At 44.9% G+C, this 25,838-nt stretch overlaps 3 protein-coding genes across 7 annotated transcripts in view; 1 reads left to right on the top strand and 2 right to left on the bottom strand.

Moving 5' to 3' along the window:
• Positions 1-6,272, bottom strand: part of LOC146347631 (flavin-containing monooxygenase 5-like) — a 92,202-nt gene extending 85,930 nt beyond the window's left edge. The window contains exon 1 of one of the 2 annotated variants that reach the window (XM_084850959.1): positions 6,026-6,272. The gene's annotated coding sequence lies outside the window, so the exon portion shown is untranslated. Of the gene's footprint in view, positions 1-4,505; positions 4,587-6,025 lie in introns of those variants that run through there. The other variant, XM_084850960.1, reaches the window with a different exon arrangement.
• Positions 360-6,116, bottom strand: PLPP6 (phospholipid phosphatase 6). 4 transcript variants are annotated; one of them, XM_084850962.1, is made up of 3 exons: positions 5,643-5,750; positions 4,286-4,715; positions 360-3,314 (listed from the first exon to the last, which is right to left on the bottom strand). In XM_084850962.1, exons 2-3 carry the CDS (start codon positions 4,701-4,703, stop codon positions 2,947-2,949), a joined length of 786 nt encoding a protein of 261 aa, XP_084707088.1. In that variant the 5' UTR covers positions 4,704-4,715; positions 5,643-5,750; the 3' UTR covers positions 360-2,946. The 4 variants fall into 4 exon arrangements, with proteins under 4 accessions (XP_084707088.1, XP_084707091.1, XP_084707089.1 ...); XM_084850965.1 differs by lacking the exon at positions 5,643-5,750 and adding an exon at positions 6,026-6,116 and having other exon boundaries at positions 366-3,314; XM_084850963.1 differs by lacking the exon at positions 5,643-5,750 and adding an exon at positions 6,026-6,115 and having other exon boundaries at positions 366-3,314; positions 4,286-4,718.
• Positions 4,852-14,407, top strand: LOC146347630 (uncharacterized). Its single transcript, XM_084851598.1, has 4 exons — positions 4,852-4,867; positions 5,779-6,288; positions 11,312-11,368; positions 14,102-14,407. The coding sequence occupies exons 1-4, from the start codon at positions 4,852-4,854 to the stop codon at positions 14,131-14,133; spliced, it is 615 nt and encodes a 204-aa protein (XP_084707724.1). The 3' UTR covers positions 14,134-14,407.
• The last annotated feature ends 11,431 nt before the right edge of the window (positions 14,408-25,838 follow it).

Genomic DNA, 25,838 nt, shown 5'->3' with positions numbered 1-25,838 from the left:
AAGAGGGGGCGGAAATCTTTTTTGGCAACAACATAAAGTTATGTTATTTCTGGATTACTTCAAAGAAGTGGCTGATAAAAGAAGGCAATTCATCAAGGTGAAAAATCTGGCAAAACAAATGAACTTACAATATCACTTAAAATATCCTGCTACATTTTGCATTGTTTCTGAAGGTCAGATGAAGAAGTTCCTAAATCATGAAATGGAAGAGGCGTGGCTAAACACAAAAACATGTGAGATTTCTGCTCCAATCCCATGGATTGGAATCTACAAACATGTTTTGTTAACTTTCAGGCTGGGCCAGAGATAATTGCTTATACATATATCCGTTTGTTTTCTTTCATCTTTTTTTCTTTTTTAAATCCTTTCTCTTTAAAATGGATGTGATATACTGTATTTAAATATATTGTTTGAGGGTGTATAGAAATGTGCACACTCATTTATATATCTAGTATAAAATATATTACTGAGTGTTGTAAGGTGCTTCTAAGCTTTATTATTATATAACATTATAAAATTTATTAGTGATTTGTTATTATTTATCCTTTTTAATCTCCTTTTTATTATTATTATTATCATCATCATCATCACTACTACAAGACTGGTTAGTAAGATTTTTGGCTGGTAAAATTGTTAAGCGTTATTATTATATTCTAACTTAAGGGCAATATATGGTTACTGGAAATTAATTGTAGGCCTGCTTCCTTGCTATAAGACTGATGATATGATATTGAAATGTAAGATTGATTATTTATGCTGTTCTGAATTGTAATATTGCCAATGTTATAGATATAATTTCTAAGTAGAGTGGGATTTGAAGCTCAGTATTATTTAATTCTAAGTGTATGTCTTTTGCACCAGGCTCTGGTTAGTGGATCTTGGGGTTCTAGTAAATAACAAAGTAGACTTGACAAACCTGAAGCCTGTTTGGTCCTGTTGTAGAGTGATTAACACACTTTGGGGAAACAAAAACTGCTGAAAAATATGGAACTAGAGTTTCAGAATAGCTTTTCCATAGCTTCTCAAAATTATCAAGTTCTTTGAAGATCTGCCCTTAAAAAGTAAAATACATGTATGTTGAGTACATGTTTAAAGGGGCAATTCTATACACACTTAACTCAGAGTAAGTCCCACTAAGCACAATGGGACTTAATATTTGAGTAGACTGGCCTAAGATTGCACTGTAAAGCCTGAGTAAGCTTTTGACATCAGTTAGGGCCACCTTATACTTAGGGTTGTGCAAAAAGACATGACTTTGCCAACAATACTACACTGAGTTTGGTTCAGCTGCATGTGGGCAGTTGTACAGTTGGAGGGATGGGAGTCAGATAAGACAATCTCACTTTGGACAGCACACTGCTTTTCAAGGGCTGCATTCAGGACTGTAACTATATTAAGATTATGGTTACCTATCACAAAAGAAGGGCACTACGATAAAGTCTCTTTAATCTATTACCTTTCATCCACATTTTGGGGCCAATAAAGGAATCATACTTTAGAGCTGCCTTGAAGCACCTACTTCTGATTGTGCTTTTGGAAAACAAGATGTGTGAAGCGCTAGGTTCTTCAGCTATATACTTCTCCTGGAAAGAGTCCTTCCCTCCATAAACCAGTCTGGTTGTTCAGGCAGTATTATGCCTGTAATAAGTACAGCTTTAGCAAGCAGTTTTCCTATCACCGATTTCCATTTTTTTCATGTTATTGGTATAACATAAAGGCACTTCTGTCTAACAGAGAATCAATACCTTTGTCCTTGGACTTGAAACAAGATCCTAACACACTGATGCTGTGTACTCTAAAGAGCCACCCTCCTGGAAAAGGAATGGGCATTTATAAAAAAAAAGTTTCATCTAAAAACTGCATCAGAAATATTATAATGCACTTTAAAAGATAGATAGGTGCTCTTGCAGCAACTGAACGGAATATCAAATTGAAAAACTGGGATTTGGGAAACTGTTAATATTTAACCAAGATTACTTAGAGCAATAGATGGGAAGGCCTGGGAGAAATGAAACAGGAAAAAACGTGAAGGAACCCCAGTTACTCCTTCATCCCAGGTGTGAGTTGATTGCTAAGTATCCACTTCCTTCCCCCAAAACTACCATTTTTTTAAAAAAAAGATGGAAGACCTTTTTCCCCATCCTTCTTATTCTTGTTAGGAAGCAGCTGCATGACTGAAACTACTGAAGAATGCAGGCAAGAGCAATGGCTAGGACTGATTGATCTGTGAAATAAAGGGTAGCTCTTTAAAACTCTGCAGGAGAGAGGGATCCAGAAAATGAAAGCCTGACTGCTCTGCACACAAGTCAGAATAGTCAAGAGCCACAAGGCACGCCATTATTACAAATTCATAAACGAGCCAACAGCACCAATTAGAATGCATACAGCTTACAGAACTAATTTGACACAATATCTATCAGAAGAACATAGTACAAAAATCTATCTACCATTTATGTGTGATCTACCAATATAATGGTTCTGCTACAGGAAAGGAAAGGTTCCTCCTGTGCAAACACCGGGTCATTACTGACCTCTAGAGGGACGCTGCTTACGCTGGCGTTTTCACGGCAGACTATAGCGGAGTGGTTCACAGTTCACAGTACTGCTGCTAATTAAAAAACCTTGGAAAAATAAGGATGGCATTACTGGCTAGCTGGCTCCAGAGTTGCATTAGTGTTTCAGTGTTTGTCACCTCAAATGTCAAAGTTTTACTATGGGATCATTTGTGCAGTTTTATGGGTTGGTTGATGCACCAGCCCATAAAACATACTGCTAGATATTCAGAAAGCAAGACGGCACCAATTAACTCTGCCATGATGAGCCAAAGCAGCTCACATATCCCCTCAAGATTAATTTTTCTGGTCCTGCCCATCCATCTTGCTGACCAGATGAAATATGTTTTTATTGTTTGTACTAGGACAAATAGATCTGTTCCATTAAGGACCATCAACTCCACAATGTAAAGAGAGCAGGAGCACTGACAGGTGACAACCAGAAGTACTCCACCATGCTGTACTGCATGTATCCCATTATTAGCCCAAAGATCACATCTGTCACATTGTGTCTGCCTAGCATGACTCGGGAGATTCCCACTATGAAGGCCCAAAGTACCACCAGCACCCGCAGAGGGACAGCCAATACAAGATGATGTAGAATAAATCTGCAGACCATGGCAGCTCTGGTAGCATGGCCTGATGGAAAGGAGTATTTGTCCACGGAGACAGTGGCAAACATGTCCATCTTGTTGTGGGCTGGGCGCCTTCTTTTTATCAGTCCTTTTACTGCTGCCACCAAAGCTAGATCGAGCACCAGAGCTGTGAGACAAGGTGAATAAAGAACTTTCAGATATTTTAAAGAGCAACACTGTAAATAACAAACCTTAGAAACTAGTAAATCTATTGCAGCCTGAACTTCTATGAGCCAATGCCCACTTATCAGATGCAAGGAGGGTTGGGCCACTGTGGTTAACCTTTACGGTGCCAAAGGATTTGTTGTTGTTTTCACACCAATATTACAAACTTAAATTTATTCAATAGTCGTGGCTCCCCAATCCTAAGAAAACTTCACTTTCAGTATTCTAGGTCGGAGGTGGGGGTAGGGAAGCCAATGAAATAAAGTTAGGTTTATTTTGTAGAATGCCCATACGTATCAAATCGAAAAATAAGCCAAGAAACTGTTATAGTCAAAACAAATCTGGTGTTCCTTATATAGACAGCACAACTTCAGAAAGCAGTATCACCAATAGGCTTTTAATTCTCTCTCCTTGCAGCCCTATCTTTCAACAGTTAAGATGAACCCACCAGAAGCTTTAGGCTCCTTAGCACAGCAAGGTCTACAACTGCATCAAGACATTTCCTCTAGGAACCTCTTGATATACTAGCTCTACATATTAATGAATGTGTATCTGAAACACTTTCAAATTTTTCAGTGCCTTTCCAGAACTGGAAAAGACATAGCTCAGTATTAAATATGACACAATAAATATTAGTAACAGTAAACCAACATCAAAACACCTTTATGACAGTCCCAACAGCTTTTTGGTTATATACACACACATTTCCTAAGCACATAAGGATATCTTTAAATATGTGAGCAGAAACCATTGCAATGGGAGATTCTTCCCATAAATGGCACATTGGGGGACGGAGGGGAGATATGACTTTAGCTCTAAGCAATTCTCCCTGATACACTGACAATGGGGCCAGTCACTGCAGTATCAAATGACACATGGAATAAAAAATGGGGAATGAGTAGCCCTCCTAGGTAAGGGAAAGGGAACTCTTACCAAAGAGCAGGTTGAGCAGCACCTCACGGCCTGCTGAGCTGCCACTTCTACAGAGCCCATACAATGTACCAGCTAGCCAAGGAATGCCATGTCCTGAGACCTCTATGACCTTCATGAGAGGACGGGCACTGCCCCAAGAAGAATTCTCTCCAGCACACACACCCAGCTGTTTAGAGGCCCAAAGATCAACAGCCAACAAGGAACGCAGGGCAATACCCACAAAAGACGGGTTCAGTTTCATGCAGTCCTCTTCAGGTAGAGCCTGAGGAGGGCCAGTGCTAACTGTAGAGTCCTTGCGACGAGATGGACTTTCTGGGGGTGTTGGGTTCCTCTGACTTGTCAGAGATAGGAACTCCAGCCTGTTGCCATGAGCCCATCTCTCACGACTGTTCTTTGGGCTGTTCCTAGGGCTGGGCATGATAGTGCTGATCTGCTGGAAAAGAGAATGTGGCTTGTTTGTTTTTAAATAGACGGGGCAGTTTTGATCAAGCTATGCAACTAAAAAACTCAATCACTGTTTTCAATGCAATCTTATACATGTCTATTCAGAAGTCCCACTGAGTTCAATGGGCTTAGTCCTAAGTAAGTATGTAACTGTAAAGGATTGCAGCCTAAATCTGCCAAGTATAACACTGCACATTTTTGAAGGTGTTTTTAAATTTTATTTTAAAGGGCAGAATATACACAATCCTCTGTTCAGTCTTCTCGCGCCATTTCCAGCCAAGCATTCTATCTGAAGTTGTAATTTTAATGTAGGGCACAATTTGCATGTTGGGTAAACAAGCAACCCCAGCCACAGCATCTTAAATGTGAGATGCTACAGTCAGGAGAGGTCTGTATCCCATCCATTTTTGCATGTGTTTGAACTGACTCACAAACCTACGAGGATCAGAGCATTATTTTCTTGATAACTTTAGTGGACATCATAAAAACGGATTTCCTTCCTTTAAACAATTTGCAAAAGATTATTCTTAAAAATAGGGCATAAGGACCTCGAGTTGTTGTAACATGAAATGAACATAAATTTAACCAGTCTGTTAAAAATCAAGCCGTTAATCAAAATTAACTTAAATCCCTCAGACTCCCGGGGATAGGTAACCTGAAGGCCACTTGTTCCCCCCACACCCCACTTTTTAAAAATGCTCTGAAGAGACATTTTTCTTTGCAAACTTGGGGTGCTGCCAGACGAATCTTTTACTGTGCGACCGCCCTGCCTCTGGGCTGGTAATGCTAGGCGCTCTCCCTCTGACAGCGACCTTGTTCTCAGGTATATAAAAAGCAACGGCTTTACTCCAATTCCAGCATAGCACGTTCGTTTCCTATCTAGGGCTTAGCAACAAGACGGGAAACAGCGCACCTGTCTCCCCGTGGAGGACCGGCAGTTACGGAAGAAGGGCTCACAGGCAGCGGCAGGCCGCCCGGAGAAAAACGCGAGCCTTTCCCGAGAATGTCTCCCTCCGCCCACTACTCCGGCCCCACCCAGCGGCCTTGAGCAACGCGAAGACGTTTCCATTACGGACGGGGGCGGCGGCGGGGGAAGAGCCGCAGAGCCGCCCAAATCACTCAGGGGGCGGGGCGACGCCGGGGCGCCTTTCTCTCTCCCGGCCGACGCCGGGCCGCCCTCCGCTTCGCCTGCTTTGCACCCCTCTGGAGAGGCGCGTGCTCGCGCGTGCCCACCTCCCCACGCCGGCGGCCCCGGCCCAAGCCGCCCCCGCTCCCTTCTTTCCAGGCGGCTGTTACCTGGCAACCTTGTAACCCCCGGCGACTCTCTCAAGGGGACTCGGCTTCCGCTTCCGCTGCGTCACGAAGCCGTGCCTCAATCCCAGCGGGCACGGGGCGGCGGCGGCGGCGGCGGCGAGGGGAGCTCGAAGACGAGGGCGTGCCGCTCGAGCGGGGCCTGGAGGCTTCCTGTGGCGCTCGCGCTGGGGCGAGGCCCCCTCCCCGCTCTCCCTCAGGCCCCGCGTTGATGTCCATCCGCGTCAGCAGCACCGCGCAATCTACGCGTCAGTAAAGTAAACCCGGAACGGAAGGGGCCCTTTATTTAAAAACACCGCGCCAGAACCCGCGGCATGCGTTACAGGCCCTTGAGAACAGTATGCTGGGGCCGACACCCTTGCAATATTGTTATTATTAGCCCCACGATGCCCAGAACCCATCTGGAACGGAATGGAATGGGCTGGAACACCAACTTCCAAGTGAGCCAAAGCAGCCAAATTCACCAGTCCAATGTAACTGTATGGGGGGATGCAGTCAGCCACAAAACTTCCACAGAAATCTGTTGTGGCCATATTTTGGGAAATGGCCCAGAATGCTAACTTCCAAGTAAGCGAAATCAACCAAATTCACCGGTGATATGTAACTGGATGGAAGGCAGGGGTGTTGCCAGGCCTGCAGGACACAAACCTGTATAAAATTTTATTTATTAATTAAATGTATTAATCGCCCATCTGGCCAGTCACCCAGCCACTCTGGGCAATGTACAACAATAAAAACAGTTTATACAATAAAATTCAACATTAAAAACATCACATTTCTAAAATTACCCTAGCCCACCCCAAATGCCTGCCTGAACAACCATGTTTTGAATGCATGGCAGAGTCCCTAGGGAGGGAGTTACACACAGAGTGGGGGCCACCACAGAGAAGGCCCTCTCCCTCATCCTCACCATCCTACCTGTCCTGGCTGATGGGACAGAGAGAAGGCCATCCGAGGCTGATCTTGTTGAGCGGCTTGTCTGGTGTTGCTGGAGGTGCTCCTTGAAATAGGCTGGGCTGGAACCATATAGGGTTTTAAAGGTCAAAACCAACACCTTGAATTTGACCTGGAAAACAACTGGTAGCCAGTGCAGCTCCTTCAGCACTGGAGTGATATGATCTCGCCGGCGGCTGCCTTTAATCAGGCGAGCCGCCACATTCTGTACCAGCTGCAGCTTCCAAACCGTCTTCAAGGGTAACCCCATGTAGAGCACATTACAGTAGTCTAAACGAGAGGAGACCAGGGCATGTACTACCAATGGGAGCAGATGGTCAGGAAGGTAGGGGTGCAGCCGCCGTATCAGATGGAGTTGGTACAGCGCTGTCCGGCTCACAGCTGACACCTGAGCCTCCATGGACAGCTGGGAGTCTAAGATGACCCCCAAACCGCAGACCTGGTCTTTCAAGGGTAACCGTACCCCATTCAGCACCAGGTCAACATCCCCCAGCCTCCTCTTGTCTCCCACCAAAAGTACCTCAGTCTTGTCAGGGTTCAGCTTCAGCTTATTCCTCCCCATCCAGCCACTCACCATCTCCAGACATTTGGACAGGGATTCTATGGCCAACCTTGGTGAAGATTTGAACAAGAGGTAGAGCTGCGTGTCATCCGCATACTGATGACACCGCACCCCAAACCTCCTGATGAAAGCCCCCAGTGGCTTCACATAGATGTTAAACAGCATCAGGGAGAGGATGGAACCCTGTGGCACCCCACAAGTGAGTGGCCACGGGTCCGAAACCTCCTCTCCCAGTGCTATCCTCTGGTACCTGCCAGAGAGGAAGGACTGGAACCACCGCAATACGGTGTCTCCAGTGCCCAACCCCTCCAGGCAGTCCAGGAGGATACTGTGGTCAATGGTATCAAAAGCCGCCGAGAGGTCAAGGAGAATAAGGAAGGAGCATTCGCCCCTATCCAGAGCCCTCCTCATATCATCCACTAAAGCAGCCAAGGCCATTTCTGTCCCATGCCCAGGCCTGAAGCCCGACTGAAATGGATCTAGATAATCGGCTTCTTCCAAGTATGCCTTCAACTGCATCACCACCACCCGCTCAATCACCTTGCCCAAAAAAGGCAGATTCAAGACTGGGCAAAAGTTGTTCAGGACATGGGGATCCAAGGAGGGCTTTTTAAAAAGCAGTCTTATCACTGCCTCCTTGAGAGGTGATGGTATCACTCCCTCCTCAAGGGAGGTGTTCACCACCGCTTTGATCCCCTCACCCAGCCTCTCTCTGCAGCTCATAATGAGCCCAGATGGGCAAGGATCAAGTAAGCAGGTGGTCGGCCTTACAGATGAAAGCACCTTGTCCACTTCCTCAGAAGAAAGAAGCTGGAACCGATCCCACAAAACCAGTGTGCCACAGACTGCCTCCTGCTCACTAACTGTATCCACAGCGCACGGAATAACACTCCTAATCCAAATAAAATTTGCATATATTAATTTATATATATGCAAATTTAGAAATAATTACTTAGTTTTATTTAAATTTCACAGGTGGCAAAGCCAGCCAATTAATTTCTCATCCAAATTATCTCAGAATAAATTCTTCAATCAATTTTCGCCCTGCCTCGGATCATCCTACCTTGGGTCATGTTCCCGGGAGAGAGGATATGGGTCCAAGTTGTGGGGGGGGGGGCTGAAGGGCCCCAATTAGTGTGGTTATTGATAGAGGGAGATATGGCATTGGGAGGAGGGCTAGCCAGGTTAGGGGAACACAGCCCAGAGAGTTAACAGCTATGCCATGTTTCAGCTCTTCCCCCACCGGCAGGTTTGGTGGTTTCCCTATCAGCCTGCCCGTGGGTCTCCAGATCCTGTTCTTAAGGGCGCAATCCTAACTAGATAGACGTCTGCCTCCGAACTCAAAGGTGACTGCCTATCCAAAGCAAGGCAGGGGGGATCGTTCCCTCTGCACTTCTCCTGCCTTGCTATTTTTTGCTAGACAGACATTTTTGGCTGTCTAGCAGCAGGGGAGCAGACCAGGAGAGGAAGCTGCTGTATGACACATTGGATATGTCATATGTGCAGCTCTGCTCTCCTCACCCTGGAATGCCCCCCAGCCCCACCTCTTTTCAGTCGCTCCACACTCCTCTTGCAAGCATGGAGGATGGGGCTTCTCCACGCCGCCTCCGAGGCAGCGCGGACAAGGGGGGAGGTCGGTTTCCTAGGAACCGACCTCGGAGCACAGGCTCTGAGGTCGGTTCCCGGAAATGAGCATATCCTATGGCCCTCTAGACAGTGTCTGGTGGCCATAGGATTGCTCCCTAAATGTCAGATCAGTTCAAAATAAGATCTCCCTGATACATGACTTAATAGTGGATGAGGCAGCCGATCTGGCATGTATGCCCAAGACCTGGGTGGGTGAGCAGGAAGGGATTAGTCTCTCTTATCTGTGCTGGGATACTTGGTTCAGCATCAGGGTAGACTTGAGATCTGGGGAGGGGGGATAGCTATTGGCTCTAGGAATTCCATCTCTCTCTGCAGCCTCCCTCTCTGTCTGATTATTGGTCTTGAATGTTTGCAGCTTGTGTTGGGCCAGTGAGACAGAATGGGAATTCTGTTAGTGTACTGCCCACCTTGCTGCTCAACAATCCCTATTTAAGCTGACGGAGGTGGTCTTGGGTGTCTGTTGAGGTCCCTCAGACCATTGGTTCTGGGGGATGTCAACAGTCATGCTCAGGGCACCTTGTCCGGGGCAGCTCAGGACTTCATGGTCTCCATGACAACTATGGGACTGTCCCAGCATGTTATCAACCCAACACATGTAGCGGGGCATACTCTAGACTTGGTTTTCTCAACTGGGCATGGAGATGGTGATCTGAAGGGTGGGGGGGACTTTGAATCAGTGTCTTTGTCATGGTCAGATCATCACCTGCAGGTGTTTAGACTTATGGCAGCTTTTCCCCTCTGCAAAGATGGGAGACCTATTAAAATGGTCCACCCCTGGAGACTAATGCATCCAGATGGTTTCCAGAGGACTCTGGGAAGGTTTCTGGCTGATATGGCTGGCTGTCCTTTCAAAACTCTGGTTGATTCGTGGAATGCAGAAATGACCTGGGCAGTTAACACAATTGTTCCTGAGTGCCCTCTCCAGACCAGAGTTTGTACTGCTCCATGGTATACTCCAGAGCTGAGAGCAATGAAGCAAAATAGACAGCTTGAGTGCAGATGGAGAAAAATTCCTAACCGATGCATTCAAACACTAGTGTGTGCCTATGGTCACGTCTACTCAGGGGCAATGAGGGTGGCAATGAAACAGCATCCTGCTGCCTCTATTCAATCTCTATCTGCTGTCCAGTGGAGCTTATCAGGGTCATCCGGGGCCTATTACGTGCTGGCCCTAAGGACACTGTGGATCCATCTTAGGCCTGCTGTAATACAAATATATTACAGTAGGCACTTCCAGGATAAAATCTCTTGCACCTGTCAGAACTTAGACTCTAGCGTAGCAGCAGGTGAATCAGGTGAGGTATCTTGAGGACAGTTTTGTCCAGTTTTCTTGGATGTCCAGTTTTGTCCAGTCTTCTTGGATGTCACAGTTCTGTCCAGTTTTCTTGCTGTTGGTACAGCTCAGAAACGTTGACAGGCTCATGCAACCACTTTTGTATTGGATCCTTGCCCCTCTTATAAAAATTAGCAGGGAGAGAATAGCCAGATGGGTCAAGGAGGTAATTAACACCTCCTTGTGAGAGGGAGTGGTCCCAGGCCACCTGAAAGAGGCGGTGGTGAGACCACTTCTGAAGAAATCCTCCCTAGACCCATAAAAACTTAATAATTTTAGTTCACTAGCAAATGTTCCTTTCCTGGGCAAGGTTCTTTAGCAGGTAGATGCCAGCCAGCTCCAGATACTCTTGAATGAGACTGATTATCTCGATCCATTTCAGTTGGGGTTCAAGCTAGGTTTTGGTATGGAAACAGTCTTGGTCGCCCTGTATGATCTATATCAGGAGAGACAGGGGGTGTGACTTTGTTGATTCTCTTTGATCTCTCAGCAGTTTTTGATACCGTCGACCATGGTATTCTTCTGGAATGATTGTCTGAGTTGGGAGTGGGAGGTACTGCATTGCAGTGGTTTCACTCCTACTTGGAGGGTCGGCTCCAGAAGGTGGTGCTTGGGGAATATAGCTTGGCACCATGGATTCTCCAGTATGGGGTTCTTCAGGGGTTGGTTTTGTCCCCCATGCTAGTCAACATCTACATGTATCTGTTGTGTGCAGTCATCTGGATTTTTCTAGTGCATGACATGCAGCTCTATTTCCCCTTTTCATCTTCTTCAGGTGAGGCTGTGGATGTGCTAGATTGGAGCCTGGCTGCAAGAATGGACTGGATGAGGGGTAATAAACTGAAACTCAATCCAGATAAGACCAAGATGCTGTTAGTGGGTGGTTCTTCTGACTGGATAGAGGGTGCTCAACCTGTTCTGGATTGCACTCCCCCTGAAGGATCAGGTTCATAGCTTGGGGGTTCTCCTGGAGCTGTCTTTGTCTCTTGAGGCTCAGGTGGCCTCAGTGGCATGGAGTGCTTTCTACTAACTTCACTTGGTGGCCCAGCTTTGTCCCCTATCGGGACAGGGATAACCTGTCTTCAGTTGTCTGTGCTCTGGCAACCTCCAAGTTAGATTACTGTAATGTGCTCTAGGTGGAGCTGCCTTTGAAGATGGTTCAGAAGCTGCAGCTTATGCAAAATTCAGCAGCAGGATTGATAACAGGGACAAGAAGGTCCAAGTTACACCAATTCTGGCCCGCTTGCGCTGGCTGCCTGTATGTTTCCCAGCCCAATTCAAAGTGCTGGTTCTAAACTATAAAGCCTTACACTCTAATACCTGATGGACTGCAGGAACCTATCTGTACGCTATGTGCATCATCTAAGGTCCTCAGAGGGAGGGTTGGAAGGTGGCAATGAGAGAGAGGGCCTTCTTGGTGGTCCCCCCCGCCCCAATTATGGATCTCCCCAATGAGGTCTATCTGATGTCAACATTGTTAACCTGGCGCCAGGTTAAGATCTTTCTCAGGAATTTGGCAGCATATGATGAGGTTTTAATCAGGTCCTAGATTTTTCTTACTCTTGATTGTTTAAAATTGTTTAGATATATGTGTGTTTGTCTGTTTATATGTTTGTATGTAAATAGTTTTTTATACTATGTATAATGTATTTTTAAAAAGAGAGCTTCAGCTATTTGGACAGTATAGAAATGTAATGAATGAAGCCAAGGGAAAAAGGTTTTTTTTAAAGCCTAACTGACATATAGAGAAAGGTTTGGGGGAGGGAGAAAGCCATGTGCCACATGTGAGAAGGAGAGAGTTAACCCATCCTTCCACAGCTGCAATCTCCTTTGAGAGTTACCCCCTGCATGGCAATTAAGCTGAGGGGGAAAACTTCCATTGCCACCAATGGACACTCAGGGCTCTGTGGAGTAGATCCAGAGCCCTAGAAAATAGATTCAGGGCTGAAGCCTTTGAGCCCAGGCCTAGCAATACCCCTGATGGGAGGGAAGCCGGAAGCCATGAAACTTCTGCGTAGACCACATTCTGGAAGCTGTTCCAGACAATAAATGGTATCCAGGGGAAATGCCTGGAACACCAACTGCTGAATGGTCCAAATCAATCAAATTCACCAGGGACACATGACTGGATGAGAGTGATGCAATCAGCCACAAAACATACATAGATACCATGTTCCGGGCTATTCCAGAAAAATGGACCAGAACACCAGTTTCCCAGCTAGCTAAACCAAATTCCCCTGCAACAATAAGCCACAAAACATCAGTAGAAACCGCTTTCTGAAACCTGTTCTAGGTAATAAACCATATCCTGGAAAAAATGGTCTGGAATGCCAATTTCCCAGGCGGTGAAGCCAACTGAATTTATATATTGTACTAGACTGAAAAGCCCAGAACAGTGTTCCTTGGATACTGTAGGCAAGCATATATGTGAAACATATTGGGAAGAAGGATAGAAACTTGGAGGCTTCTGAGCTGAATCCCAGCTGGCCTTCTAGTTGCCAGCTTAGAGCCAAAAGAAGTTTGCATAAAGTGACATATGTGGCAACAGAGCTTGCTTTTAGACCAAAGTGACCATCCAGGAAGTGAGATTCTTCATGGACCCAGCAAAATGCAGAGAAACGTTTAAGGCAAAGTGTGGCTTTATTAAAACAACTTTGTTACAAAGATAAAGTGTGAGAATTTTTCAGAATTTTCATGGCTGCCTGACCAGGTCCAGCACATAGACAGTGACTGAATTAAAAGTAAAACCTTGTTTGCGGATGCTCTATTTCTGGTACCCTAGAACTACTAGAAGATATGGAGTGGGTTTTTAAACATCCCTTCTCTTTAACTCCCCTCCCTGTTAATACTGTGTATTGCCTGTATTGTCCAACGTACATTAGTGTAACACATTTCCCTTGCACCAGCAACTTCAATACAGACCCACAGGTAAGCCCTATTCCAGCCCTACAATGTGTGTGTGTGTGTGTGTGTAGGGGGGCAGGATACAGCCCCTTCCCAGAGAAATGGGAGAGCACATGCCACTATGGCTTACTGCTGAAGCCACCACCATTCTCCCAAGCCCCTTTCTGATGTGCATCCACTCTGATGCTGTTGAACTGCAATATGCGAACACTTTGTTCTTTCAGTAGTCTCAGAAAGTGCCAAAAAAGATGTCACAGAGCTCTCTGTGACCCATGACCAGACATTCCATCCCAACCAATGAGGTTGCTGACTAACCATGCATTTACAGTTGTATCTTGCAGGAGCAGAGGCTGGAAGCCCCTAACCATGTAGATGGTCTCCAACCACAGAGGCCCAGTGCAGCCTACAAGAGACCAATAGGTTGAATCACACACCACACACACACACACACACACAGTGTTCTCCCTGTCTCCTCAGTCCCCACTCCATGACAGAAGGGAAGGCTGATGGATGAACACAAGTTACTGTACCTAGGTAGCCCTGTTCCCACCACACTCTCACTATGACTACACACTGTCCAAGCATGCCAGCACCCTCATAATGTGTCACAGATGTTGCTTGCTGCTTGTTGCCTTTTCCCCACTTTCTCTTCTCTCCACAGTCTGCTGCCCAACAGGTATGGATTCAAGCTAGCACGTGGTTGCACTGAAGGCAGATGGCCATCTACTATCCTGCACACCAGGCAGGTGCTGTATGCTCCAGATGCAGCAGTACTCTTCACACACCAGCCCCACAGAGGCACTCTGCACGTACCAACCTGCTGTCTGTCTGGTCATTGTCCAAGGTGCAGGAGCCCTGCTGGAGGGAGGGCCTGATCACCATCCACATGTTTCTCTTTCCCTGTGAGAGGCCCCATTTTTTCTAATGTTGATCAATAAAGAACACTGATATTTGAGATGGTATCACCTATGTGTTGCCTTTATTTGGAGTCAGAGCCTCGCTAGGAAGGAATCCCTCAGGTGAGCCATCTCCACTCTGCACCCTTCCAGGTATTTTACACTACAACTACCATCACCCCTGACCATTGGCCATGGTTGCTAGAGCTGATTGGGCCCAGGGTAAGGAAGATGGCCCCAGAAAGTATGCCTGCTTCTGGACCCACAGGGGAACATCAGGTGGGGCAAGTTGTGACTAAGAATGGGAACTCAAGTTCCAGGAGCCCACTGATCCCACAATGAAGAGGGAGCCCCATGAGGAGGGTACTGTGAGCAGAAAGGAGGAAGCAGTCAGTAAGGCAATGAGTGCTTCGTGCGTGGTATGTGGCAGGATGAGAGCATCAGACATGGGATGGGAGGAGGGGGCTACACTGTGGCAACAGTGCATAAGTGGGTCACAGGGCATGGGAGCATAGCACAAGGACTGGTCCACCTGGCTATCAGCCAAACATCCGGTTGGGAGGGGCTGCCCATTCAGATCTTTGTGTGGCTGAATGACACATGCCTCATGGCTGTGGTGATTCATTCAGTGTAGATAGAAGTGTACTTTGAACATGCTTAAAGATACTCAGTTCTTTATCATTACATTGCATGTTCCAGTACAGGGTCCTTATAATCCTTACCTCAAATGAAGCACTACACAGCTACCTGATGGTGTTGAAGTTTATATGGGGACATGGAATAGAACAGGGTAGGCAACATGGCACCTACTGTGCCGCTGGACACCTTTCTTGGCACCTGCCAAGGCACCCTACCCCTCCCACTTCTTTTTTTAATTAACATTTTCTTACTGGCAGCTGGGATTGCTGTGAAATAGGTTTCTTTTGGTGCCAAAACAGTGGGTTCAGAGGAGTTGTTCAGTGTGTTGGGGCTCAAACCCCATCTCTGCCTTGTACTCAGTCTTTGGGGCAGGTTACTTATCCTTTGCCACACCTCCCATTGCAGGCATTTTGTGGTGGTGTACAGGAGAGTTTCTCAAATTGCCAAATGTGCCCATGGCCCTAAAAGTTTGCCACTGTGGTAGAGGGAACAATCTAGGTAATATGCTATGACATGGCCTATAGCTGCTGCCTCTGTCCGTCTGAATCTATGTTCTATCCCTGCATGATAGATTATTCAAAGACTCCTATTTACTCTATACAGTTAATCCTTCATTAGCTTAAGCAAGGCCAGGGCCCTCTGTCCATCAGTATGGTTAAGGAAATATACAAGGCAGGTTAGGTTGAATAGTCAGGAATTTATTAAAGCACAGACACAGCTATGGAGAGTCAGTTGAAACTGAGTCTCTCCAAAACAAGGAAACGGTATATTTATACATGCTGAAAGTTGGAGAACAAAGAAAATACACTGCATGCTCAGGAACTATTTTTTACTCAGTAACAGTCTTATCATCACAGCTGCATTCTTATCTCTTGCTTCTAGTTTTCTAAGCTAGCCTAGAGGTAAGGAATTTCCTGCCTATAATGAGGAAGTTACAATTATCTTGTCATGGTCAGACATGTACACATTCAATCCCATCAAGCACCTTAAGGATTGCTTGAGCCAACCTATTTATGAGGCCTAGCCAGGCCTACCATCACAATCCCCCCCTTTGAGCCTATCAGGCTCACCATCTATGCTTGTTTTGTCATCAGTCACTCAATCTCTTTTATCTTCCACCCAACACCCAGTTAGGTCCACCCAACACCAAATTATGAACTTTGAATGAGTTCAATCTCCAGGGCTCTAGGATGAACTACATCCCAGAGTAATAAAGGAACTGGTGGAAGAACTCTCAGAACCGCTGTCTATTATCTTTGAGGAATCGTGGAGGATGGGTGAAGTGCCAGATGACTGGAGGAGGGCTAATGATGTCCCTATCTTCAAAAAGGACAAAAATGAGGAACCTGGGAAATACAGACCAGTCAGTCTGACATCAATCCCTGGGAAAATTCTGGAGCAGATGATAAAGCAATCCATTTGTAAGCACCTTGAAAACAATGCAGTGATTACTCAAAGCCAAAATGGCTTTGTCAAGAACAAATCGTGCCAGACTAATCTGATCTCATTTTTTGAAAAATTCAAAGTGATCTTGATAGGCTGGAGTGCTGGGCAGAAAACAGAATGACATTTAATAGGGATAAATGCCAAGTTCTGCGCCTAGGAAAAATAAACCAAATGCACAGTTACAAGATGGGGGATACTTGGCTCAACAATACTACAAGTGAGAAGGATCTTGGAATTGTTGTCAATCACAAGCTGAATATGAGCCAACAATATGATGTGGCTGCAAAAAAGGCAAATGCTATTTTGGGCTGCATTAATAGGAGTATAGTTTCCAAATCCCGGGAAGCACTAATTCCCCTCTACTCAGCACTGGGTAGGCCTCATCTGGAGTACTGTGTCCAGTTCTGGGCATCACACTTTAAGAAGGATGCAGACAAACTGGAGAGGGTTCAGAGCAGGGCAACAAAGATGATCAGGGGACTAGAAACAAAGCCCTATGAGGAGAGACTGAAAGAACTGGGCATGTGTAGCCTTGAGAAGAGAAGACTGAGGGGAGATATGATAGCGCTCTTCAAGTACTTGGAAGGTTGTCACAGAGAGGAAGGCCAGGATCTCTTCTCGATCATCCCAGAGTGCAGGACACGGAATAATGGGCTCAAGTTACAGGAAGCCAGTTGCCAGCTGAACATCATATTACCATTCAGTTAATGCGTATTAATAAACATTAAAGGTTTAGCAAACAAGGAATAGTAATAATAATAATAATAATCCCATAATGATATTAATAATAATAATAAAAAGATAAAAAGTTTAAGAAAAAGATAAAAAACAAAAGCAAACCATTTGTATATTTTAAGTAATATCATACCAAAAAATATATTTATATGTGTACACACACATACACACACAAACAGGCATTTTATTACAGTATAACATAAAAAGAAGAAAGAAAACAGCATTTACTCTGGCATACTGCCTAGACATCTTATCAGCTATAGTCCAAACAGCACTTCAAAAGAACAGTAAAGATGGCTAAATTCCAACTCCAGAGGCTGAGAGAGTTGGTTCCCTTGTTTTAATTTAATACCAATTAAGAATGATTCTGCAGCATCAGGATTTAAAATATGATATTGCAGGTTAATTTGCTTTGCCAAACTTCTCGCCTTGGTGAATTGCCTTCTTCTATCAGTGATATCTTTAGTATAATCAGGAAAGGGCATAATCTTGTCATTTGCTGGTCCCCACTGAAGCTCACCTCGTTCTCTTGCCAAATGCATAAGATAATTTTTTGTAGAGACTCGTGAAAATTGAACAATAACAGTCCCAAAAGTCCCTTTAGTGCCATGTTTTGAACTAGGAACATGATATGCATGCTCAATATCAAGCAGAAAATCAGATGGTAGGCAAATAGCTCGTGCAAAAGTTTATCCATAAATTCAGCCAAACCTATATCAGTAGCCACGTCTTTAATACCAAGGATACGTAGATTCACTCTATGTGTGAAGGCCTCCAGTTGAGAAATTTGAGCAGACAAAATATTATGAGAAGCTTCCATGGCAGTTTCATGAGCAGTAACCTGATCTTCGAGAGCATTAACCTTTGATTCCATCTTTTGAAAAGCGATATTAATTAAATCCACAGCCCCCTGAAGGGCAATGATTGAGTCCTGAATTGTTTCAGGTTTCTTTGACTGCTCTGGTAGCTGAGAAGACATAGTTTTTATCAAAGCAAGCAACTCCTCTTCATCTCCAGCATTTCTAGAAACCTTTGCTGGGGGAGCAATTGGGGGGGTAGGTGGTGTTCTCAAGCCTTTCTTTTTTTCCTTTGGTAATGCCATCCTCCACTTTCAAAAGCACAACAAGCAAGTATGATTGCAGAAACAAAAAAACCCCAAACACTTAAGCAGATTTAATTACAAATCCTCAGATATTGCTGGTAGTTAAATTCACAAATACTGTTTGGAGCCGTTTGTCCTTATGTTTTCTAATTGCTTAGGAGTTTCAAACAGCATTCAGTAGATGACACTCTGGCATCTATTCTTAGATTTCAACCCCTCTGTTTCTTCACAGAAGCAGCTGTTCTTCCAAGATTTCATCTGGATGGTAATGTAAGCTTCCCCTTTTAATTCCACGGGAAGATAAAAAGGTTTCTCAACCTTTTCATAGCTGTTTGAGATAAGCAACCTGGGAGCTCCGCAAGCCACTGCAGGACGCCATGGCTCTAACCGGATGTCCAGACTCCATTTTTCCTTTCCACCAGCTCTGCTGACTGGGGATGGTGGGGAAAGCGGAAATGCTGTTGGATTTGCAGGGCTTCTTTTACAATCTGTCCAGTGAAATGAGTTCCCCTGTCACAATTTAATGACAAGGGTATCCCAAATCTTGGAATAAATTCTCTCAACAGTCTTTTACTCACCGTAACAGGGTCAGTTTTAGCGCACGGATAGGCTTCTACCCATCCTGAGAAGGTACACACAATTAAAGCACATATTTGTAACCTTAAACCTTTTTCATCTGAATAAAATCAACTGGGTGTTAAGGAAAGGTCCCCAGGGTGGGGGGCGTGGTGCTCGCTTTGTCTTCATAGGCTTCCCAACATTGTGGGCCAGATAAATTGGGCAGGTTTGACAACAGTGTTGGGCTATAGTCGGGACGTTTGGAGCAAACCAATCTTTTTGTATGAGTTCAATCATCCCCTCTTTGCTCACATGGGTCAGACCATGGGCCAGGCAAGCAAGGTAGGGGAGCAAGACCAGGAGCGCCACCAAGTGGCCATCTGAGGAACGCCACGTCTGGTCCTGGTGCAAAGTGCACCCAGCTTGTGTCCATGTAGCTTTTTCTGTGTCAGGTGCCTGAGTTTGCAGAGCAGCTACTTCAGCCAATGAGGGAGGGTTGGACTCAGCTGGTGGTGGAGACACAAATACAGCAGTAGCCCTGGGTGTAGAAATCTGCCAAAGCATTTCCACGAGTAACTTTATCATGGTAGGTAGACTGGTGTGCAGCACATTTTCCAACAGCAAGAGAAGAAGGTAAGAGGAGGTATCTAACAAGGCAGCAACATGGGGGGCATTCTTGACAGGGGAGTCAGAAGAGGTAAGGAAACCATGGGGTTTCCACAGTAGGCCTTAGTTGGGAACAACACCAAAAGCATACCTTGAATCAGTGTAGATAGTGACACATTTGGAAGTGGCAAGAATATAGGCATATGTTAAGTCAAAGAGCTCAGCAACCTGAGCAGACCAACAGTTAGCAATTGGGTTGGTCTCTAAAACTGCATGAGAGGAACAAACAACATAGCCAGAAACAAGTTGGCCTGTGTTGTCTTGTTGGCAGGAGCCATCCACAAACACAACCATGTCAGGATTTTGCAAATCCAAGCGAGGGTTGGTGGCAGCTGAGGTCACAAAAAAACAGTCATGAGGTTCACCATCAGCAGGAGAGATTAGAAGGGAAGCAGGGTTCAGGGTGGGGCATTGGGAAAGGGTAATGTGAGGGAGAAGTTCATACTTGGTGAGCCTGGCATTAGAGAGGTGCTGAGTTTTAGATTTCAAAAGCAGAGCAGCAACAGAATGAGGAACAGAGACAATGAGTGAAGAGCTGAGAACAAGATTTTCTGCAGCTTCAACAAAAAGAGTGGCAGCTGCAACAGCCTGAAGGCAAGGAGGAAAGGTGGATGCCATTGCATCCAAGGTGGAGGAATAGTAAACTAGAGCAGTAGTCTCCAAACGTTTTTGATCGCACACCCCTATCAGCGAAAAATTTTTGAGCACCCCCTAATATATGTATATTTATTTATAAATTATATACATGTATTACTGTACTAATATATCATGTACATTATAAAACATACACAAAAAACTAAAAAGGATGAGATGAAGATGAAATAAACAATATTTTAAAAATATTTATTTTATTTACTAATGGTACAAAAAGCCTTTTTGCTCTCACTTAAAAAAATTAATACTTTTTAGTGAGAGCAGTGTGATTGAATATGCTTCATTATTTTTGAAAACCTTGGTTTAACACTTTGTGATACAGTGATTCAAAGGTCTGGTTCTAAGTTCAGTTTATTTCGATATTTGGTTTTAATGGCTGTCATAGCTGAAAAAGACACCTCACAAAGATACGTAGATCCAAATGGAAGGAGTGCATCGTTGGCTGCACTTACTAAATCATGATACTTATTTTTCAATCCCATCCACCAATTATGCCAAGGTTTCTGTTGAAATTCAGCTAGTAAATTTCCATCTTCCCAGATGTCAGTCAGTTGTTCTTGCAAACTAATTGGAAGGTGTTGCATTTTATATCTTTAACAAATGGGTTCAAAATCCAATGAAACTCTTTGTTTGGAAGATTTTTAAACAGGTTAGAAAATTCCGTTTCCAAGTTTTTAAAGTGTGCAGATACAAGAGTTTTTATAGGTGACACACATCATTTTCGGCAACAAAATCACATACCGATGGAAACATTTCCAAACATCCGTTTTCAAAATGCTGCCTCCATAGCAAGTGTTTCTTTCACAAAGCAGTTACTTTCTCACTCAATGTTAAAACGTCACCTTTACCTTGAAGGGATAGATTCAGTGTGTTTTTTATTTCCAAAGTATCTGCTAGGTAGCATACTACTGACAGCCACTTGTCATCACAGAAAAGGTCAGCAAATTTGGAAAACTTGTCTTTTTGTAAAAGAAAAATGAGTAACTCATCTTTAAGTTTGACAGCTCTTTTAAGCGTTTTGCCATGAGATAACCAGTGAACCTCTGTGTGGAACAAATGATTTTCATGGTCACTCCCAATCCCATTTCAAAGTATTGTAAAGATTCTACTATTTAAAGGTCTTGCTTTTATAAAGTTAACCACATTTATGACATCCTGTAGCACTTTGTGCACTTCTGGCTCCAAGTTCTTTGCTGCAATAGCTTGCTTATGAATGATGCAGTGAATGAATTTCACGTGTGGTGCTATCTCTGTAACCTTACCCCAGAATCCCTTTTTTATTCCAGTCAAAGCAGCTGCTCCATCAGTGGTTACACTTCCACAGTTTTCCAAAAAAACATTGTTTTTATTAAAGAAGTCATTTACTGTTAAAAATATGTCTTCTCCAGTACATCTTTCCTTTAGCGGCTCACAAAAAAGTAGTTCTTTGTGTATTTCATTACTGAAACAGAATCTAGCAAATACCATAAGCTGAGGCATGTTAGAAACATCTGTACTTTCATCCAACTGTATTAGCAGACCTCCCACACTGTGTAATTTGTTCTAATACTTGGCTCTTCACATCTTCAGCAATATTTTCTATGCATCTTCCAACAGTATTTGCTGACAAAGGAACACATTTTAGTTTGCCACCATATTGCCTTCTGTGTATTATTTCAGCCATCTTTCTGCAGCAGAAAGAACAAGTGTTTCCCCATTGGTATGTGGCTTTTTGTCTTTCACTATTAAGTAAGAAACCTCAAAAGGGGCTTCTAAACATTTATCATTAGTGAAATTCTGTAAAGTACTGGATTGACTATCACATGACTTTAAACATTGCTGAAAAAATTGTAGAGGTTTGTCTTCATGTTCTGGATGCTTAGTATTTAAATGTCTTGCTAATCGTGATGGCTTCAAACTATCATTAGCTAATATCTCAAGGCACAATATTCACTTAGAGCGAGGTTCATTGTTAGTGACAGTGGATGTAAATCCATATTTCAAGTAGTCTTCTTGATAATTTTGAATGTTTTTGGCTGACTTCTTTGATCTGATTAGATTGTCATTGTTTTTACCTTGTAATGTGGCTGACGAAGAGCATGTACTAGGGGTAGGAGAAGTGTCAGCTCTTCTATTTTCTTGTTGCTTGCTTGTGCTTGCATTATTAGCATTATATTCAATCTGCAGTTTCTTTGCAGGAAACTTTTAAAGCCACTTGTCCATTTTGTGAGGGTTAGCTTAGTTAAAACTAGATAATATAATCTGTAAATCCACTTAATTGGGTACACGTCATTGCGATACGCTGATGATTGAGCGAGGGCACCACTGTCAACTTGCAAGGCGGGGAAAAGTCTCCTTGCAACGAGGGGGAAAGTGTGTTTGGCTGGGCTCCTGCCTGTGCCGGAGCCGGGAGTCCCAGTCGCCAGCCCTGCACCCTGCACAGAGTCCCCACTCCTTAGCTGACTGGCAGCTTGGCCTTCTTGCTCTCTTTTGGCAGTATGGAAGCTGAGAGGAAAGTGCCTGCTTCCTTCTTGGCTTCATTCTGCGAAAGGAGAGTGGGAAGGATTAATCTCCTTCCCGCTCTCCTTTAGCAGGATGGCAGCTGAGAGGAAAGCACATTCTGTTCAGCTTCAATCTGCCAAAGGAGAGCGGAAAGAGTTAACCTCCTCCTGGGCTGTTAATCCTTCTTGGGTTAACCCTTCAGCAGGATGGGATGAGAGGAAAGTGCCTGCTTCCTTTTCAGCTTCATTCTGCAAAAGGAAAGTGGGAAGGGTTAAACTCCTTCCCGCTTTCCTTCAGGGAGAAGGCAGCTGCTCTGGTGCCATGGCCTAAGCAAGCAAGTGTGCCTTCCTCTGCTGTACCTGGCAGAGACTAGTGCAGTTGTTCTCGGTAGCCATAGCAGAGGAAGGATAGGACTGGAGCCAAGAGAAATGCCATGGAGCTCCCCTCTCGGCTCCCATCCCATCCTGCTGCCGCCGCCGCCGCCACCATCATTGCACACAAGGGCAGCTCGTAGGAGCAGTGGGAGGCTGCTTAGTTATCAGGCAGCTCGTGCACCCCAGTGGATCATGTTGCGCACCCCACTTTGGAGGCCACTGAGCTAGAGGGCAGCGTTTGTCACTGTGCATCTGAGTGAGAACTCCAAGCACGAAGCCATCTCTCTCATGGCAGAAAAGAGTGAAGGGTGTAGAATAGTCTGGAAGACCAACACCGAGAGCTGAGGAAAGGGCTTGCTTAAGAGTGGTAAATGCAGTTTCAGCTTCAGGACTCCAGAGGAGGGGCTCTGGAGTGTCAAGTTTAGTTGTCAAGGCCTTGCAGAGGACCAGTATCTACTAAGCATTTTGTAGGTTTGCGGTCAATTAGGCATTTTACATTGTGACCAGACTGGCCAACAGAAATAGAAGGAGCAATGAAGTTACCATTCCCAGGGCTGCCTTAATGTTGCTCTTTCTCAGGAGTGGAATAGGGCGGACTCTGGATGTGGGGAGGCATGGGAGGAGGGTTGTAAGAAGAACCAGGTGGGTAGGGTGTTGTCGCCGACTGGCCAGGTCAGGAGGGACACTCATTTTTCCAGTGACCAAGCTGGCCACAAAACATGACAGCAACCAGGCTATGCTTGACTGGCATATCTCCCTCGTCCCCTGCCTCTCCCAACCCCACCTCCACCTTGGTTTCCACTCTGGCCACGGCCCCTACCTCATCCCCTCTGAGGGTTAAAATGTTTGAATTTGAAGGGCCATCGATTTAAGAACCATAGCCCACTGTCTGCTGGCAGCAATAGCCAGCCATGCCGAGAAAGGTCCTCATCTGTGTAATGCAGACAGGTCGAGGGAGTTTGAGGATGGCTTCCACCCAAGACGCAGACAGATGTCTTTGTCCTGCCGAAATGTCATGCCCCAAGTATTGTACACAGTGCTGACAGAGTTGGAGTTTCTCTTTTGAGGCTTTATGGCCTTTCTCTTTAAGTGCCTTAAGAAGAATTAGAGAAACATTTTTGCAGACTGCAAGGTTAAGTGAAGCAAGCAGAAGGTAGGAGGGTGGAGCCATGAGAAAAGACTACAGAATCTAAGTCCTTTTCAGAGTTTGGGAAAAGAGGGTGGGACTTTTGCTGTATCCCATGGAAAATGAGGTATAGGTCAGCTGACTTCCTTGATACGTAAAGACAAACAAAAATTGAGAGTCAGGATGTACGTGTATGGAGAAAAAGGCAGAACAGAGATCTATAACAGTAAAGTGAGTAGCAGAAGGTGGAATACAAGACAAAATGGTGGCTGGGTTTGGGCAACAGGAAAACCCAGAATAACTATTGAGTTGATGGACCTGAGGTCTTGTGCAAAATTTCAAAGGATGTTTTATTTCCTGGCTTTCGAACGGGCAAAATAGGGATATTTCATGGGCTATGGGATGAGGACCCCCTGTTGAAGAAGAGAAGAAATGACAGGGCAGATGCCTTCTTCTGCTTCAGGACTGAAAGTGTATTGAGGTGTATGCGGGAGAGGTTTCTTTTTGTTGATTTTAATCCTTACTGGCTCAGCTGAATGGGTGTGTCTCACCTCCTTGGCATGAACTGATCAAAGGTGAGGGGGCACTTGATTCAGAATTTCTTGTTGAATTTGAGAAACCCAGGGCTGAGTTGGTTTCTTTATTTTGAGGCTCTTCACTGAGAAGGGCCAAGACTTCATTTATACTTTCAATTGGGACATCAAGGTACACTCTATCAGCTGAACAGTAGATGGCGAAATTGAGCTTTCACAAGAGGTCTCTCCCCAAGGGATTAACAGTGAAGAGGGTCTCAACAAAAAGGCTTGTTGGTCAGAAATAGGACCCAGAGAAACTGAAAGGACTACAGACACAAGGTGAGGCACAATTTGATTAGAAATCCCTACAGCATTTATAACTTCAGTAGAAAGAGGAACAGAAGAAAAGTCACAGGCATGAAGAGTAGAGCGACTAGCTCCAGTATCTACTAAGCATTTTGTAGGTTTGCAGTCAATTAGGCATTTTACATTGTGACCATTCCCACATTCCCAGGGCTGCCTTAACGTTGCTCTTTCTCAGGAGTGGAATAGGGCGGACTCTGGATGTGGGGAAGCATGGGTGGAGGGTTGTAAGAAGAACCAGGTGGGTAGGGTGCTGTCGCCGACTGGCCAGGTCAGGAGGGACACTCATTTTTCCAGTGACCAAGCTGGCCACAAAACATGACAGCAACCAGGCTATGCTTGACTGGCATATCTCCCTCGTCCCCTGCCTCTCCCACCCCCACCTCCCCCTTGGTTTCCACTCTGGCCATGGCCTCTACCTCATCCCCTCTGAGGGTTAAAATGCTTGAATTTGAAGGGCCATCGATTTAATCTTGTTCTGGTCTCTCTTTTTGATCTGGCAGGCACAATGGTTAGCGACACTAATTCATTAGGTCTCTTGGTTTGCCAATCAATGCAAATTGTCTTAAGATGATCTTGTATTTTAGGTTGCAGCCCTTGAACAAAAGCAGCCACCACAGCATCCGGGGCGCTATTAAAGGCATCTTGTATTCCAGAATGTTTTCAAAAACTTCTTTCAGTCTTTCCATATAATCAGCTGGAGCTTCTCCTTTATTTTGTTTGCAGTTATTAATTTTGCTGCAGTCTGCTCGCTTAGGGCAAACCTCTTTTATGACAGCTAAAATCCTCAGGTGCTCTCCCTTGAGGTCAGTTGCTTGAGGGGGCTGTGCTGGCTAGTTGGCT

This window comes from Heloderma suspectum, chromosome 4 (assembly GCF_057233095.1).
Source record: "Heloderma suspectum isolate Gila_16-S chromosome 4, 16-S_ref, whole genome shotgun sequence".
NCBI classification, from domain to species: Eukaryota; Metazoa; Chordata; class Lepidosauria; order Squamata; family Helodermatidae; genus Heloderma; species Heloderma suspectum.
The sequence above is the reverse complement of the archived record's forward strand: the minus strand, read 5'-3'. Positions and strand labels throughout refer to the sequence as shown.